This window comes from Falco cherrug, chromosome 11, assembly GCF_023634085.1.
Source record: "Falco cherrug isolate bFalChe1 chromosome 11, bFalChe1.pri, whole genome shotgun sequence".
In the NCBI taxonomy this organism is placed as follows: Eukaryota; Metazoa; Chordata; class Aves; order Falconiformes; family Falconidae; genus Falco; species Falco cherrug.
The window spans coordinates 31357085-31374241 of record NC_073707.1 but is presented as its reverse complement, the minus strand read 5'-3'; the positions used below and the strand labels follow the sequence as shown (position 1 = coordinate 31374241).

Genomic DNA, 17157 nt, shown 5'->3' with positions numbered 1-17157 from the left:
ACATCTGATATCAAGTGATGTGTACGTGCACCACAGACTATTGCCAGGAACAGATCTTGGTGTCATACGTGGGCAGTTTTCAGAAACCACAGCTCAGCAACAGTCACAAACACAATAATACATGAGAAAAACCCCTCTCTGGCCCAGCCCCGCTCCAGCCACCAGTGCTGTGCACAGCCGGGCTTTTCTCATCTCGAGATGAAGCTACAAAGTCTTGCAGCAGAGCTTCAGGATGAGCGTGCGGGCAAGATCAGCCAAGAACACAGCAGCAAACTACTTGAGAGGCAGGCTGCACTGCCTGGGCACCTGGCAACTAAAGTTTCTGCCCTCCAGATCTCGATATGCTTTTTCAACCAGACTTACCCTCTTTAAAAAAAATAAAAAATTAAAAATGCCTGCAGTAAGAATTACACCTCTAACACAAGGTTTCAGAAGAAGGTAATTGAAAAAATGGGAAAAAAACCCACCACAGGTCTGAGAGGGTACAACACCCCCCCCCCCCCCATTAAAATGGAGTAAAAAGATTTGATTTGCTTGAAAAAGCTTCCATCTCCGCTTCATGAAACTAAGCATGCAGGGCTTGTGTCCTGCCCAGCGGACAGAAAGCGGGGCTGGGGCAGCTTGGCTGGGGCAGGAGGCAGATGAGATGCCGCTTACAGCGCTTCCCAGAGCCTGCGCCGCGCTCCAGCAGTCACCGCGCTGGCTTCCTCGGGCGCCAGCCTTTGCCACCTCGCTTGCGGGAACACGAGTAAAGCAGGCCTGTGGCGGGCGAGGTGAAAGGCTGAAATCCACAGCAACCCAGCTCAGGATGTGCTGCTTCAAAGCGGCTTCCAAAAGGTCACGCTGCAACAACAAAAACCAACAATAAAATGGGGAAGAAAACAAAGCAGCCAGGCAGAGCACTGCCGAACAGCCCCATTCCTGCTCCGGCTCCTCTGGGGCTGGCAGGGGCGAGGATCGGAGGGAAGGTTCTGTGCAGTAAGGAAAGCAAGGTGCCAGCCAATCCTACTGTAAGAATACATTTTATTTGTATGCAAATTTATTAAAATATAAATTACATTATGAGTACAAGTACTAAATGTTTCCGTGAACAGTAAAGGCATTTTATAAATTGTAGTTGTCTTGAAAAATAAAACCGCATTATAAACTCTCTTAAGTTTTTAAAAGTCAGGAAAATAAAAGACAAGAAGGTGAGTCAAAAGAGAAGCCTTACACGGTAGTGGACAGCCACTTAGCACCAGGTTTCGAGACTCACACGCCAAGCTGACAGCCTTCTAGCAGGGCTTAAGACAAAAACAAATTCCTGATTTTATTGGGGAATTACTGCAATGGCATTTACACAGTCTCAAGCTACACTGAAAGACCATTTCCACACCTGCCTGGTGGTATTGGTGGGCCTTGCCTTTGAAATATTACAGAAAACTTGGGTACGAATTACAGAAACGGGTCCTAACTCCCTGGGCATGGCACAGCCGCGCCGCTGCCGAGCCGCAGGGAAGGGAGCCTCGGCGCGGTCTTTTATCGATACAGCGATATTAGGTTATCGGTACCGCCATTAGGATCTTTAGGCTCAAGGAATGTATGGGCGTTGCGTCCCGGGACTGACCTTGCTCGAGCTGCAGCCTGGCAGCAGCTGGTGTTCGCTGGACCCCAGCGGTGTCTGCCGGCAGCAAGAGGCAAGCGGGGGTGGGCACAGGGGCTCGCACCCCCCCAGCCCGGGCCCGGCCTCGAAGTCCAGCGCTACTTAAACAACTCCGATTACTCAACCTGACAGAGCAGCCGAGGAACGCGGCCATGCTGAAATACACTGTTATTTCTATCAAGTCAAATACAATTAGACATGGCAAATACATACTTGGGATTATTTTTTTTTTTATAAAATCATTAGCAAACTGTAAGATCATCTGTGTTCTGCTGTGGTAACTGCAACATTTCAAGGCCGTCCCAGTACTTACTGTAATTAGCCTGTAATAACTGAAGGCCAAAATTGGCTTTCGTGGGAGATTTCGCTCCCGAGCACAGCTTGGACTGGAGCATCTCGTATCAGAAGCAGCGAACAGCGTTAGTGGCCGTTTGGCTGCAGAATACACGACGAAACCATGTCCTCCGCTAGCCACCCTGAACAGAGTGAAACCCAGAGCCGTGACTACACGCTTCAAAAAACAAGGCGTATCAGTATAAAAACCACAAAAGAGGAGTTTTTATACACACCAGAGCTAGCGACTGACCCATCCCAGTCTAGCCAGTTTGCAGCCTGAGGTGTTTTTTTAACCTTTAGCGTTCTAGTGCTTTTATTAAAAAGCAATTTAAAGTTACATTACCCAAAAAGAAAGATAAAAGGTGTTCAAGGACAGTTTACAACCAGGACTCCAGATTAGGATGTGGATGCTTATTACAGCTCGCTTATGGATACGCACTTTCTCACTAGCTCCCAGTTTAAACCAACACATACCAACCTACCATGGGTTTGAGCGGAAGAGGAAGCCTTTTTTGTTGCAAACCTGCTAGCTAAGAGTTAGCTAGAAGGTAATCTCTACAATACAAAAAAAGGAAGGATACGGGAACAGAAAGGAAAAGTGTAGAGTTTAACAATCCAGCTTTTAAGTAGAAATTAAAAATCCTGTGGATTCCTACGCTTTTAATCACTGAAATAATCAAAGAGAAACAATTCTGCCTAAAAACTCCATCAGTGAATTACATGTATGGCACAGCACATCCACTGTATTCTGCAAATGGGCACTGAAATCTTGATAAATGAGCAGCCAGAATTCTGAGATACAAGCAGAAGTAGCTTCCATTACAACTGATGACAGCGGTTTGTAAAACGAAAGCACAGTTACCGCCGTTACAAAAAGCAGCAGGACTGCTAAAGGATTTACAGCCTGAAGGAGTTTTTTAGACACTCTTCCTTCCTTCCCACCGCCTTTGCTGCGTAACTTCCTTTTTGGAATCAGTTTTATTTTTGGAGTGAGGGTCTTGTTGATCTGACTGAGCTCGACTGTAGACCACACATCCCTCAAGAGATGCCCCATCCTTGGATAAATCTCCATAGGTTTAACATCCGGCAGTTGCTTCTGTTTCAAAGCTTTTATACGTTGATGCATATCATTCACCTTTTCAAGAAAAATAAGCGGGGACTCTTCTTTTTTAATAGCTGTATGCAGCCACATTAACTCGAGCTGTTCTTCCCTTATTTTTTTCAAGTTCTCAATGACCGGCTCGTATTCTTCCACAATGCGTGCGTTGATCTCATCCAGTGCAGTCAGCAGAGCTTGTTTTTTGTGCTCCAAGGTATCGCTAAGTTTCTTAAAATACTGCACTACTATTTTTTTATCATCCTGGACAACGCTTTCACACTGGGACTTCTGTTCTTTCAGCTTTTCTATAAGCAAACACACATCAGTCCAGTGTTTATCGGTTAGCTGCTCGAGAAGTTTTCCGCAAGTCTCCTTTTCTTTTATGTAAGCACTCTGAAGGTCATCTATCGGGTGACCGTTGTGCTTCCCTATCGTAAGGCAATGCCCACACACCAGCTTTCGATCCAAGAGACAGTAAACGTTCAGCGGCTGCCGGCAGTGTTCGCTGCAGGTCGCAACGTCAGAGCGATCTTCCTGCTGGTATTTCTCAATAATAGCTTTCAAGGCAAAGTTGACAGGCAACGACTCGGTACCACCGGCAGGGATTTCAACGACACTCCTGCAGTTGGGACACTTCAGAGGAACTCTCAGGGCTCTCCAAATGGCCAAGTTGCTCGACAGCTGGATAACACCTTCCAGACAATTCCTACAAAACGTGTGGGAACAGGGCAGAACACGTGGATCTTCAAATATGCTGTAGCAAATGGAACACGTTAATTCTTCCTCAAAGTGATGCATCTCCTACAAAAGAAAAGCAAAACAAAACAACAACAAAAAAACCCCGGTTTAATCTCTTTTTACAATCAACTCATTTAAAATAATTGGTTAATCTAAGCGCCTCAACATGTGATTTAATGACCAGTAACTTAACCTACACTGGCACTTAATTGCCAAGGGGGAGGGGGGGAAAGGACAAAAAAAAAAAAAAAAATGAAGGAAAGTGAGCAATGGCTCAAAAGATTTCAGCAAATTCTGATCTGTGCTTAGTACCGAAGTGACTAGACAGTGTTCACCCATATCCAACTTCTGCCTTAAAAAGCTCAGAAAAGCTCTCTGCTACTAGAGGTTTTTTTACAGTGGGAAACAGTAGAAAAGAGTGACAAAAGTTAGAATGAAAGTTTCTAAATAACCTAAGAATTATGAGTAACATGAAAATAGAACAATAAGTACAGAAACTTTTTATGCTCCCTTAACTTTTTTCAAATGTTACTTTTGCAATGTAAGTAGTCATTAGAGTCTGAAGCAGTGAAATTTACTAAAAATTACCTTTAGCTTCTGGCACAAACAGAAGTCTAACTCAGCGGCCCTTAAATACAATACCACTAAGAGTAATTAAACTCATGGTCCTATTCCTGGGTTACTTAAAGCACAAAACTAAAAACCTAACTTTCATTTTCCATCTTTTGTAATGTTGCCTTGTTTTGCTTTGCCAGCTTAGTGAAATCACACTGTAAAGTCACAAATAGCAATAACTCTAATGCCAGTTTTCATAATAAATCATAATTCTGTTTTGCATTCTGTTAAAAATGGGGAAATTAGTACGAACTTTCCTTATCTGTGTGTCACATTCTCCTGTCCCCTTCACCAGTTTTACTCGACCCTGTAGACTTTGCTATGCTACAAAAAGAAATTGTCCAAGCTTTTATGTCAACGACTCTCGATTCAGGTTCTAACTCTAAATGTGAAAACAGCAACATGCAGCTGGGGTAACGCAGCTGCACAAAGTGCTCCTGACCCTTTGTTTGATTCAGTCGGGAAGGTAACTACCTACGAGATTTATTTAGGGAGGGTATTTTACTTTATTCAGATGTGCCCTCTTAATCTTTTTAATGCAGTAGTATCTTTTTGCATTGATCTATCAACATTTCTCACTGACACCGAGATTACCAAAGTTTAAGTGAATCTACTTAAAAGGAACCGAACTATTAATTACACTCTCCTTTGAAAACAAAACCTTAAATCGCTTTTGGAATCGTGACAACTGCTACGGATTAAATTCAACACTAACTAACAAACATTTTACAATAATTAAGCAGCACTGTTACTGCAACAGGCACAGAGTAACGTGAGGGAAGTCAGAAGCTAAATACTCAGACCCCGGTTCTTCGAGAGTTAAATCAGCTCCGAACAGAGAAACTACTCCGATCATACAGAAATAAGCGTGGCTTATCTTGCTTTATTGAGAGAGTCTGGTACACCCAAAAGTGAAAGTGTTCAGCTCTGCATGTCTGATCAGACTCTTTTGCTTTGTAAATCCAGACTGAATATTAATACTAATACGACTAATAACAATAATAAATCTAACAGCCATCATCACCTAAAACATCCAGTTCAATTCAGGGAAGTATTTGTACATTTTTCAATATAAAGTTAAACTTACTCAAAACACATTTAGAAGCTTTGGGGAAAAAAAAAAAAAAAAAAAAAAGAAAAAAGAAAGAAATCTATCCAACACACTCCAGGTCATTTTTCAGCTAATTAATACAAAATGTTGGTTCACATATTTCCACTTTTTAAAGAGAACCTGACAACAGTTGGACGAAAATCTACTAGAGAAACATCATTTTTAAGAACTACCCTTTAAAAGAAGAATGATAGTATGTTAGCATTTCTAACTAGCTAGTGTATTCTCTTAGTTAAAGAGAATTAATATCAACTGCTAGAGACGTTTAGCAGAAGAGATTCAGGACACTTTAACACTAAATCTACTTCTGTGCTGCACTGCTCTTACTAAGCAGCATGAGGTATTTCTCTCTTTACTGGGAAACCACATACATTTACTTTCTAGCTTTTCCAATCGGCCACCGTGGCAACGCTAAGTTCTTTAGGTCTATACGTTAATAATTTCACATTTTTAAGTGATGCTCCAGACACCGAAACTAAAGAAGTGTGTCAATAATGAAGGGAAGCTGAACAACAAATCTACTTCATTGTCTAGATCAATTAATTTTTGAGAATTAATTCCCAGAGAAAATATATTTTAAAGTTTTATATATATATATATATATATAGTTATTATGAATCTTAGGAATGTCACTTCCACTTAAAAAAAAATAAATCAGGTTTTGCTCATTGTTAGAAAGGAAAGAATCCTTAGTAGGTTCTCTCATTTATTATTTTCTCCTATTTATATGGAATGAATATAATTTTTGTTAAAAATGTCTTATCTTTAAAATCACTAACTTTTTCTAAATCTAGGGCTGTAGTTCTCTTCAAAGAAACTGTTATAGGAGGGAAATATTCTTTGTAAAGAACACACCTAGCTTATTTGAGCTACACACAGAACAAGATAAATTTAACCTTCAAAAACATTGTTTTAACTACAAAGTAGTTGCTTGCTACCATAAAAACAAAGGAGCAAATTTAGCAATTTTTCCTTAGCTCTATCACACATCACCTCAAACTAAGCGGTGCCCCGCCAGCAAAGCGGGGTGCCTCGCCACCAGCTGCGCAGGTTCGAGCAGCAGCCAGCCAGCCCCGAGGCCGTTTCATAACCCTCGCCGCCAGCCAGAGGGACTGAAATTCCCATTTCCACAGAAACACAGCGCTCTGTTTCCCAGGCAACTACAAAATTTGAAGAGTGACAGCAGTTGCCTGCTAGCATGCAGCTCTGGAAAGCCAGGCGGGCAGTGCCAGGGTAGGAGCTTCTGCTCCCAGCTCCCCGCACGGCCAAGGGTGCGTGGGGCACCCCGCTCCAGCCCCCCAACCTCCCAGCACCTCACAAGATATGACCCTTGTTAGGTTTTATTATTATTATTCATCAATTTCAAAACAGTATTTGAAATGCTAACATTGATGTTTGCTATAGGCACCCTGTGGTTTTTTTTTTATTTGTTCTAGACAACTACTGCAGAGTTGTACCAGGCAAGCAGCAAAAGGTAGAAATCCTGAACCTCACCCTGCACTAGCAGCAGCACGAACAAAATAGAAATAAATCAGGAACAGAAATAAATCCGTAGATGGCTATCAGAAACAGAGAAACTGGGAACTCCAACCAAAAAAGACCGAGAAGACCCAACGTCACCAAGTTAAGCAAAGAGAAAAAAAGTTTTCCGGGTGGGGGAAGTAGCAGGAAGCTGGCAAATGCTTTCCTGCATAGAGCAGATATTTTTCCTTAAATGTTCCAAACAACTGCAGCAGCAAGTATGTGTGTGCCCGTGTGTATACATATTTGTTCTAAGAGTCACTCAGCATAAGTAAATTACAAACTAGAAGGTATTTTAAAAATTCAAAAGCATAATTGCACCAGTAACTGGGTGAGTTTCAGAAATCTTCCAGCAATAGAAGGCCTACTAATTAGCTATGATTTTATCCTCTTCTAATTAGCAATGCTGTAGACAAGGTGAAAACATGCGATACAGCCCACCTGTATTACAGTTTATCTGCCAAAGCTTGCAGTCAGGCAGATCAGAGTGAGGTGGCGGATCCCTGGTAACACCGCGCTCCTCACCTAGCGAGCAGGACACCGCTTATGCAGCTCATCATGCAAGACATTGTTTAGAAACAGTTATATCTGCAGTACAGCGTATATCAGCATTTAGGTAAATACCCAACTGCTTTATAGAACAAGCCAGCTGTAACAAAGCCAATACCCCCCCATTCCACTCTGGAGAATTTTAAAAGATGGATTTGGCATTTGCTAACAGTTGCAACAGCCGATACCCAGAGTTAGAAGGCGCACTGAAGGCAAACCCTCCCTAGGAGTCGGTACTGCCAGGCTCCTGCTCCTCCTCCACGCCACTGTCAGGAAAAACAACATCTGCTCTCTCCTAAAGGACACTGTAACGCTCAGCTTGACTTTCGCTACTGTACTGAGCTACGACCACGTCAGAAATGCCGCCTCCCCATCCCACAGCGGTCCATGAAGCCCTCCTGTACCACTATCGTAGAAGCTCAAGTTTACGTTGTGCAAAAATAAGAGATTAAATGACGTCGTGGGCAGTGTTCACCTTAGTGGCAAAGGATGACAGAACTGTTTAAAGGCAAAACAGAAGGCCGAGGTGCAGCTCTGGTATTTGCTGGTGCATCCAAAGGAACGGAGCCTGCCAGGTTTGCTGGTCATAACAGGCCAGGGAGCAGAAATCACAAACAACAGCTAACGAACCTTAAACCTCTCCACTGCAGCCCACTTCAGCTGCGCTGCTTCTGCTCCACGCCACGGATATCCCACGGCCAAGTCACCGCCATCCTCGGCCAGCCGCGTTCTGCCCCGGCCCCAGTTCCGAGCACGGCCGTGACACAGCTGCCCCGGGTTCTAACGCCGGTTTGGGGGGGAGGTTTATGCCCCGAAAGGAGACGCGCGCCGCGGAGAAGCCCGTCCGGTTTCCCCATCAAGCCGACCCCGCGGCTCCCTTCCGTAGGTGCCTCCGCCGGCCCCTCGCCGCCCGGCCGCCTGCAGCCACCCGCGTTCCCAGGCCCCAGACGCACCGTCCCTCGGGTGCTCCCCGTCCCCGACCTCCGCAGCCCTGTCACAGCCCCTGCCCTGGAGCATCACCGCCCGGCAGCGGGGCTAGCAGGGAGGTCGCACCTCTACCTGCCGAGTCCCTGCAGTCCCCCCGCCGGCGCCCACCCAAGCCCCCGGCTCGCCGGGGCCCGCCAAGGGTCCGCAGCAGCGGGGTGCAACACCGGGGCGCTGTGCCCAGGGGCCGAGATGGCGGCGGCACCCCCAGGGCGGCCGGGGCACCCCCAGGGCGGCCGGGGCACCCCCAGGGCGGCCGGGGCACCCCCAGGGCGGCCGGGGCACCCCCAGGGCGGCCGGGGCAGCCGGGACCCCAGCGCGCCCCAGCCGGGAGGAAGGAGGCGCGGCAGCCGCACCGCCGGCCGGGCGGTTCCCCCTCAGGAGGCCGCTCCCCGCGGGTCCCGCCCGGCCCGGGGCGCTCCGCGGGGGCGCAGCCGCAGCCCGGGCAGCCCCGCGAGGTTCTTACCGGTGCGCTGCGCCCGCGGCCCCGGCAGAGCCGCCCGCGCTACCGACAGCGACCGCCGCCTTCCAACCGCCGGCCCGCGGCCCAGCCGCGCATGCGCGGGCGCCCAACGGCCGCGCCGTTTGAAAGTCAACGGCCACTGGGGCGGGCGGCGGCGCGGCCCCGGGGCGCGGAGGGGGCCCCGCCGGGCACCGAGCCGGTTCCCCGGGGCGGGGCAGGCCCGGGCCAGGCGCTCACCGGGAGCACCGAGTCACCGCCCCGCGCCCCCGCACCGAACGGCGGCCGCAGCTCGAGGAGAAACTCGCCCCGAAGCGGGAAACCACGGGGCAGAAGAACCTCCGACAGCGGCCCCGGGGCGCAGGAACGGGCGCTCTGCCAGCCGCTGCTCCGACACCGAAGGACTACACGTGCGCGGTGACGGCCAGCTGCAGCCGAGGCATCCGCCGAGGCATCCGCGCTGGGTTTGCCCGGCCAGCGTTTGCTGCCGGGCGCGGAGGTGCCCGAAGCTGCCCCGTGCCCGGTGGAGCCCGTGCCAGCCGGTGCCACCGGGCCCAGCGCTGGCCGGGGCCCAGCCCGGCCGCCACCGCGGCAGCGCGTCGAGAGGGGAAAAAAAATGCACCTGTGCCAGCGGGGGGTGAGGGGACGTGGCGGCAGCAGCCCTGAGGCAGCGCAGGCGGCGGGGGGGGCTCCAGGCACGGAGCAGAGATGCCCCCCCGGCCTGATGCAGCCCCCGGCCAGGCAGGCTGTGCCCCAGCCCGGGAGGAGCACACCCCCCGCAGCCGGGGCAGGAGCCCACAGGGGGCTGCGACCCACGGGCGGGAGCTGCACCAGTGCCGCTCCTGGCAGGGCCTGTGGCCCGTGGGGAGAGGAGCCCGGGCTGGGGACCCACGGGGACCCACGCTGGGGCAGGACAGAGCGGCAGCAGAAAGGCGCTGCTGGCGGGGAGCAGGGAGAGAAACTGGGAATTAAGGCCAGGAAACAGGGAAGATGTTTTTAATATTCAGTAATAAACTAACTTCCCCAAGGCAAGCCTGCTGTGCCTGTGACAGTAATCGCAGAGTGATCTCCCTGCCCTTGGCCTGACCCGCGAGCCTCGCGCTGGCTTTTCTCTCCCCTCAGAGCAGTAAGAGCAGCTTCGGTGGGCACACGGTGCTCAGCCAAGGTCAACCCACCAGAGCATGTTTCCCTACTTTGGCTACTGAAGACAGCCGAGATATTTTACATTAAGCAATACTGCTACTGCTATACATTAAAACTGGGCAATTACAATTAACACAGAGCTTACCTTCCTCTTGCCAAGCAAACACCAAGACTGCAGGAGAAAGCAAGCAGACTAGGGCTACGGTTCCTGACTGTTTTACCAACATCTGCCAACACTGGTAAATCTCAAGACTGTATCAGTTAAAGTACCGATAAAGTATCAGTTGTGTAGAATTCTCTCAGATTCCAGATTATTCTATACTTGTTTACAGTTAACTTTACAGTTTTAGTGTACTTTATTCTCAGACATTGTTTATAGTGAAACTGAAAGAAATTAATTTAATTTTGTAACATAAATCATAATAAATCATTCAAAAATTACTTAAATCTGTATTAAAACTGGTATTTAGGGGACCCCATACACCTATCTGGGAAACACTGGAATTACGTTTTGAATAATGAAAACCCTCCTGCTCTAACAAATTAACAGTCACAGCTCAGCTGAGAGGCACCGAGTTTACCCCACTAGCTGTAACTGGTGTTTTTTATGCGAAGCTGTTACAATCACACCAGCCTTACACTACCTTGCCATGTCAGTTACATCACTTCAGATTTTGGTTTAGCCACCTGCCGTGCAGCAACACCCCCCTGCCCCACAGACACGCGAGATGGCACTGCCAACTGCACGGCTGCCGCTCCCCAAGGCAAGGAGAGGGGGGACCACCCAGGATGTGCCTCCCTCCTCCAGGGAAAACTGAACCCCAGAGAGGGGAACATCTGTCCTTCAAGCCAGAAGCAGCTGAACCCCAAGCCAAGGCAGGCATCGACTTCATCCACAAAGAAACTGACCTCCAAAGAGAGGTGGTCTGTCTCCCAAGCAAGCAGATACAAACGTCACAGAGCCTCCTTACCATACAGAATACAGCTGACTCCAAGTGGAAGAGGGATATTCCTTCAAAACAGTAAAGACGACATGAAAAAGAAGTTTCCCATGAATAAAGGAAAAGGCTGACACAGGGAAGAGCTCTTCCCAGACACACCGACTACATTCATCGCCTTGGGCACCTATCCAGACACCACACAGCAAGAGATTTATCCACAAAACCTTATGAATTAGAAAGTTTCTGTAAAATTCTTATTTTGCCGTAAAAGGGACTTTAAGATGTTGAAAAACAAATCCTTCCTTAAAAGACATGGTTTGAAGAAAGATTAGGTCCTTCCTGAACTGAGAACAGAACTTGGATGTCTTCAGAGAAGGTAACGTCATTTCCAGAAGAGATGCAGTAATAAAGTGAGGAACAAAAGTTAAGTCCAAATACTTGCTTAATTCTAGAATTAGAGATAATTTAATTCTAAAATTAATTCTAAAATCATAGATATGGGTCTTTAAATAAGCAACTTCAGTTTAGGTTTGTGGAACCTGAAATGGCAAAGAATAAAACAGCACGGACTTCTTCCTCTGGCTTTATTTCCACATGCCGGGGCAACTCTGCATGTTGGTAACGTTACAGCAGGATTGAGAGTGTATTTTGTATATCTGCTTTGCAAATACACAGTCCAAACACGGTGCGCTTCTTTCTCAAGCACAATGATGCTTCATTATATATTCCATTTGACTGTTCCATGTGTCCCACAGCAGAAAATCTGCTAACAGCATTCCTTTAGTTTATTCACATCCCCGAACTACTCCCAAGAACAGATCAGAGGACAGGAGAAGACTGTAGGTGCAAGGTATGTTTTTCTTCTTGTTCCACTCTGAATGAGATAAAATACAAGCAACGCGGAGCTAGTGCTAGTTATTTTTGTACTTTGCTACCTAAGTAATCAGTACATCTTACAATTGTTAGTTTTATAGAGTTTGGGGTATACTGGGGAAATTCCCCCCCTTACTTTCCTACCCTACAGTTTCATCCTTTCACGCCAGAAGACTGCCTTATTAGGTCATCAGGTTTAAAAAGTTGCTTGCTTCTTAAAAACCAGTAAATCATGACCTTACTCTTAATTACAGGTGGACAGATCCCTGCCAATTGTGCTCATCCTGCCTGCTGATGGTACCAGAGACCAGAGTCCTACATAATCTCGTTTCCGCAGATTGTTTTGTTAGTGCACTACCTTCCTCTTCCCCTGCCTCCACTTCTAACCCAGGCAGCAGCTTCACGCTTCGGCCAGCCTGCCTGTCACAGCAGCGGCCTCACCTACCTGCCTTGTGCGGAAGCAGCCTCATGGGCTCGAAGAACTAGCTGAAAACTAACCCAGAAAATAACTTGTTTTTCAGAGAACAGGTCCATTGGCTGGAGGATTACACCACAAAACGGGTCATTATACCAGATGGGCCATCACTAAACCACCTGCTGTGGCTATGTCAAGACAAGGAGGATATGTCATAAAAAGTCAGAGATGAACAGAATGCATGCACTCCCTGACAGATCAGTAACCTACTTTTTATTGCAGAGATGTCATCTCAAATGTTTTATTTACTATCTGAACAAGAAAAAGTAATATTAAGACAGATATACAAATCTTCACATCCAGAAGTTTACTCTGCCCTTATGCCCCTGTTTGCAGAAGCGGCTGCAACCACATGGATGATCTATTGTTAGCATTCCGTTAACTGCATCACATGGCAAAAAAAAAATATTTGCAAATGAATTTTTGGGAATAAGCATTTTCTAGAAGCATTCTGCATCTGGCAGGAGTTGCAGTGGACGAGACAATGGGCCAGTGTTAGCTCTGCACAGCTGCAGCGTACTAATGCCAGAGCCATGCCAAAAACATTAGCCTAAGAGACAGCCCCCTTCTAACTGCATCCGTAGGGCCTGCTGCAGTAATAACCTGCCAAAAGATGTTTCTGCAATTTAAGTGAAGTACACAAAAATCCTAACGCACACTTTGTTTTGAAGATGCATAGCCAGTGCAGAACAGGGATCCCACAAGTCTACTAACATTAAACAGACAGCAACATAGGTATCATTTGTATCTCAGTACAAATGAAGTAAGTGGGAACACACTTCAGCAGTTCATCCCATCAAAAAAAATAATCTGGATTTCTATATTTATACAATTCTAGAAAGCTTAGAAAGCCATCACATGGGAAAACACACAGAAACTCACAGCAGCTAAAAAATGAAAGTGCCATATAGCCGAGGTAAATGTGTAAGCAGGTCAAGGTTTGTAACTGAACGTGTCATTAGAGCAAGTGATAGAGTTAGTGTAAATACATCATTTTAGGCGAGGAAAGCCTTCTTCAGGGCCACAATACAACCAACCTGCAAACTCGATCTTTGGTTCCACCACAAAAGTCTAATTGCTTGCTGCATACTTCTGGTTCATTATAAATACCTTGTCAAAGTAGTAGAAAAAGGAACATGAACTGTGACATGTAAGCAAAGAGGTCCAAATCTGTGACAGATTCCAAACAGCTTAAATGAGAGGTGGGTTGTGCATATAGTTAAGAAAGAAAAAAACTGAAATCTTGTAAGGGAAGTAACAGTAGGATAGAGCAAGATTTTACTGTCACAGTATTGCACAGGCAGGAGTTCTACCCATGACAGCCATGCACAGAACTTCACTGGTTGCACAGACACCCTCTTAACAAAAACCTCTGAGGCTGACCAAGCACTCAAGATTTTTGCCTGAATTTCAATGCTGAACCAGTTGCTAGAGTTACGGGTTCCTCTTCTCATGGTAATGTAATTGAGAACGGTGTTTTTCAGACTATGCGTTTGTAGCTGTCCATGGTATCGGACACCCCCCTCCCGCCCTACCCCAAGCTCATGAAGATCTAAACGTGTTTCAAGGAAAGATGCTTCTCCAGCTCATCAGTACTCTTTAATCTTTGTGGTGTTAAGACAGGAACGTATTGATACTTCATCCCAGGATCTATACTAACTACACTGCAACAACAGAGAAGACCACCTAGAAAACCACCGTGCCTGCAGAGCCCAAGTGGCACAGGCACTCAACATGGGAGTCGATATTGGCCATTTCTGGGCTACATGCACTTTACATGCACAGAATATTAAAAAAAAAATGTTACAATCCTTTCCCCTCTACTACCCCACTCAACACACAAGGAAAAAAGCTACAGAAGCAACAAGGGAGCTTTTGACAATAATTTACAATACAAATAACTGACGTTCAGAGTAAGAGCATACAGTGTTTTATGCCCAGTTTATTTTAATATGCTTAGAAGATTTAAGAATTCAAGAGGAACGAACACTGAATCTAAAAATTTCAATTCTACAAATGATCAGCTTGAAACCATGATCTGGTACAGCCAATAAAAAGTCTGACTACTGACCATGTGCCTTTCCACCAAACTACAAAACTTCTGTAATGCATTTACCGATAGCTGGCATTTAATGTTTCCCACACATTTGTCATTTTCTAGTACTACTAGCTTTCAGTATTGTTTTATAGAAATTTACAAGTATATCAAAGGTATTTATGTATGACAGTTTTAATGATGGCTTGAAGAAAACTGTTTTCCTCAGCGCTGGAGCACACCAACCCAGCAAGACACAGGACCCCCACTTCAAGGTATTTACAAGCAAAAGTGGAAATGTCTTTACGGAAATGAGGTTTCCAGTCACTTTTCTGTAGGGATTGAAGCAATATTAACTTTTTCAATGAATTGTGTGTGCCTTCTGAGTTTCACCCTGGCAGTAGCTAAAACTTACTATTAGTAAGAGTTTGTAAACTTTACGCATTTTCTGCTACTAAGTTTCCTTTCATAAAGTCTATTTGATCCAGATGCAGGCCTTCTGTAATTGTTTCCAGCCTTGTGACCAGTGTTCCTGCCAGTAATTTGGTGACATGCAGAGTTGAAGAAACATTTATAGTTAAAAGTGGCAAAGAGTCTACAAGTATTAATATGAAGACATTCTTAGTTATAAAGCAGCAACAGTAACTCAGTAATTTATGCAACACATTGTATGATAGGAGTTAAAAAATACAGAGATTTCCTCACTTGCAAGCAGGAAGGCACCCCCCTTCCCAGCACATCCACTGTTTTCCTTAGGCCTCTGAAGCGGCGTAAAAGCAGAGTCCTGGTTACACAGAAATCATCAGCTTCTCTCACTCAGGGCTGGCTGTTGCCTTAGCCAGCACTTCATTTCACTTGAAAACCTGTCTAGTTGCTTGTTATTTTAACACACGCTCCAGAAATTAAGTCAGACTAGCCTGTTCCACCACCAAAACAGCAGAAGTAGACAACTTACTGGGAGTGCTTGTGATCCATCAGAAGATGCACCATCCTGTGAAGAATGATGAAAGGTATGTCTCTGCTCAAGGCTCCACGCATCCAGCAAATGGCTCTCCTGCGCTGAAACGCCTCACGCAACCAGGGCCCGTTTCCACTTCCAATAGTGGGAGAGAAAGAAACAGGGTCAACCTCTCTCAAGCTATCCCTTTCCATTCAGCCTACTATTCCTCTCTCCAAGGAACTACACGCATCCTAGCTAAGTCGGCTAGTCCGACACCAAGATCCTAGCAATGCTGCTCCTTGGAATAAAAATCCTGCCTGAAAAGCTTACAGTACGGATTAACTTCCATCCTTTCAATAGTTTACAGGTCTTTTTCTAGGTATCTGCTACCCTAAGTTCAGCCGAAAAGCTTATTTTTCTACTTCAAAGTACTGAAAGAGTAGATTAATATACAACCTCACCTCCACATCTTTGGTTATTTTTATTAGAATTGAACAACAGTGACCAGTGAGTTACCATCTGCATGGTTACAGACAGTCTAAATATCACAGAGCAGCATTCTGCTACTGAACAGCTTGAGAAGTACACTCAGTGTCACAGCTTCAACGTTGGAAGGCAAACGGCCCAGTTGCTTCTGTTGATGACATAATCCCACTGCTCAATCAAGTCAGAGGCTAAAATATATTCATCTTCACATGTAGCAGAAAATTGGTCTGTGACCCACTGCAGCAACGCACGGCTGTACCCCTGAGTAACTGCCTTCTTACTTTCTGCAGTCTTAGTAAAAGTAACCCTATTTCTTGTTTGTAGCCCAAGCCTCCCAATCGACTCCCCTCTCCCCGACAACGTAATTCATTACATTACCTCAAACTGCAGCTTTGGGGGAGCAGGGAAAGGCATTGGGACTGGCTTCAGCTTTGCTCCTGAAGAACTCTGAATATTGCCACCCTGTGGTTGCTGAAATGTTTAAGCTTTCCAGATCTTGGTAAACTAACAGAATAGTGACAGGATCTGCTGTGAAGCAGGTGAAAATAATTTTCCACTTAAACAACAAACACCAAAACCCAAACCCAACAAAACATCACCACTGACCTTGTAAGAAAGTACAGGCTACAGCAAGAACCACACTGGCTGAAGTAATTACCTGTACCTACATCACACCAGGGAAAGTGCCAACAAAAATATATAGGCATTTACCGGCAGTAAATGTAAACCTTGCCATAGTGGTTTGTTGTTTTGTTTTGGAAACACAAAAGTTGCTACAAACATCTGTTATTTTCTTAACCCTAACAACAAAGGGTTCTAGTGGTTTGGGGTTTTTTCCCTATTGTTTTGGAAACATAAAAGTTGCTACAAACATCTGTTGTCTTCTTAACCCTAACAAGAAAGGATTCTAACAACAAAGCAATTTTCTACAGTACACGCTTCACAAAGATAGGTTAGTGTGAAGGCAGGAATTATTTTACTTATAGCACTGCAACTTCCTTAAAGACATCAGTTTACGCATTTTACCTCCTCTAAGGATTCCCTACATTTTACATGAAAACAGCCCTAATTTATTTAGCGAATACATAGTATGTAATTAAGTAAATTAGTCATTACTTAGTATTTATACCAAAACAGTTGTTCACCTCAAGCCTACATAACATACCACACACCACACTGACGTTTGGCAGGTAAAAAAGCCTCAAGATC

The 17157-nt window shown here is 45.8% G+C and overlaps 2 protein-coding genes across 7 annotated transcripts; one reads left to right on the top strand and one right to left on the bottom strand.

Annotated features, from left to right (window-relative positions):
* Positions 1 to 1006: 1006 nt before the first annotated feature.
* Positions 1007 to 17114, bottom strand: TRIM59 (tripartite motif containing 59). Of its 6 annotated transcripts, XM_055723335.1 has the most exons (3): positions 9062 to 9236; positions 8087 to 8191; positions 1007 to 3878 (listed from the first exon to the last, which is right to left on the bottom strand). In XM_055723335.1, exon 3 carries the CDS (start codon positions 3873 to 3875, stop codon positions 2655 to 2657), a length of 1221 nt encoding a protein of 406 aa, XP_055579310.1. In that variant the 5' UTR covers positions 3876 to 3878; positions 8087 to 8191; positions 9062 to 9236; the 3' UTR covers positions 1007 to 2654. The 6 variants fall into 6 exon arrangements, with proteins under 6 accessions (XP_055579310.1, XP_055579309.1, XP_055579308.1 ...); XM_055723334.1 differs by lacking the exons at positions 8087 to 8191; positions 9062 to 9236 and adding an exon at positions 15478 to 17114; XM_055723333.1 differs by lacking the exon at positions 8087 to 8191 and having other exon boundaries at positions 9062 to 9234.
* LOC129737069 (basic salivary proline-rich protein 2-like) lies at positions 8418 to 9476 on the top strand. Its single transcript, XM_055723866.1, has one exon. It carries the CDS (start codon positions 8418 to 8420, stop codon positions 9474 to 9476), a length of 1059 nt encoding a protein of 352 aa, XP_055579841.1.
* Positions 17115 to 17157: the final 43 nt, after the last annotated feature.

Bases quoted from the DNA above. Each gene is read 5' to 3' on its own strand.
- TRIM59 (XM_055723334.1), bottom strand. From the start codon at position 3,875: ATGCATCACTTTGAGGAAGAATTAACGTGTTCCATTTGCTACAGCATA.
- LOC129737069 (XM_055723866.1), top strand. From the start codon at position 8,418: ATGCCCCGAAAGGAGACGCGCGCCGCGGAGAAGCCCGTCCGGTTTCCC.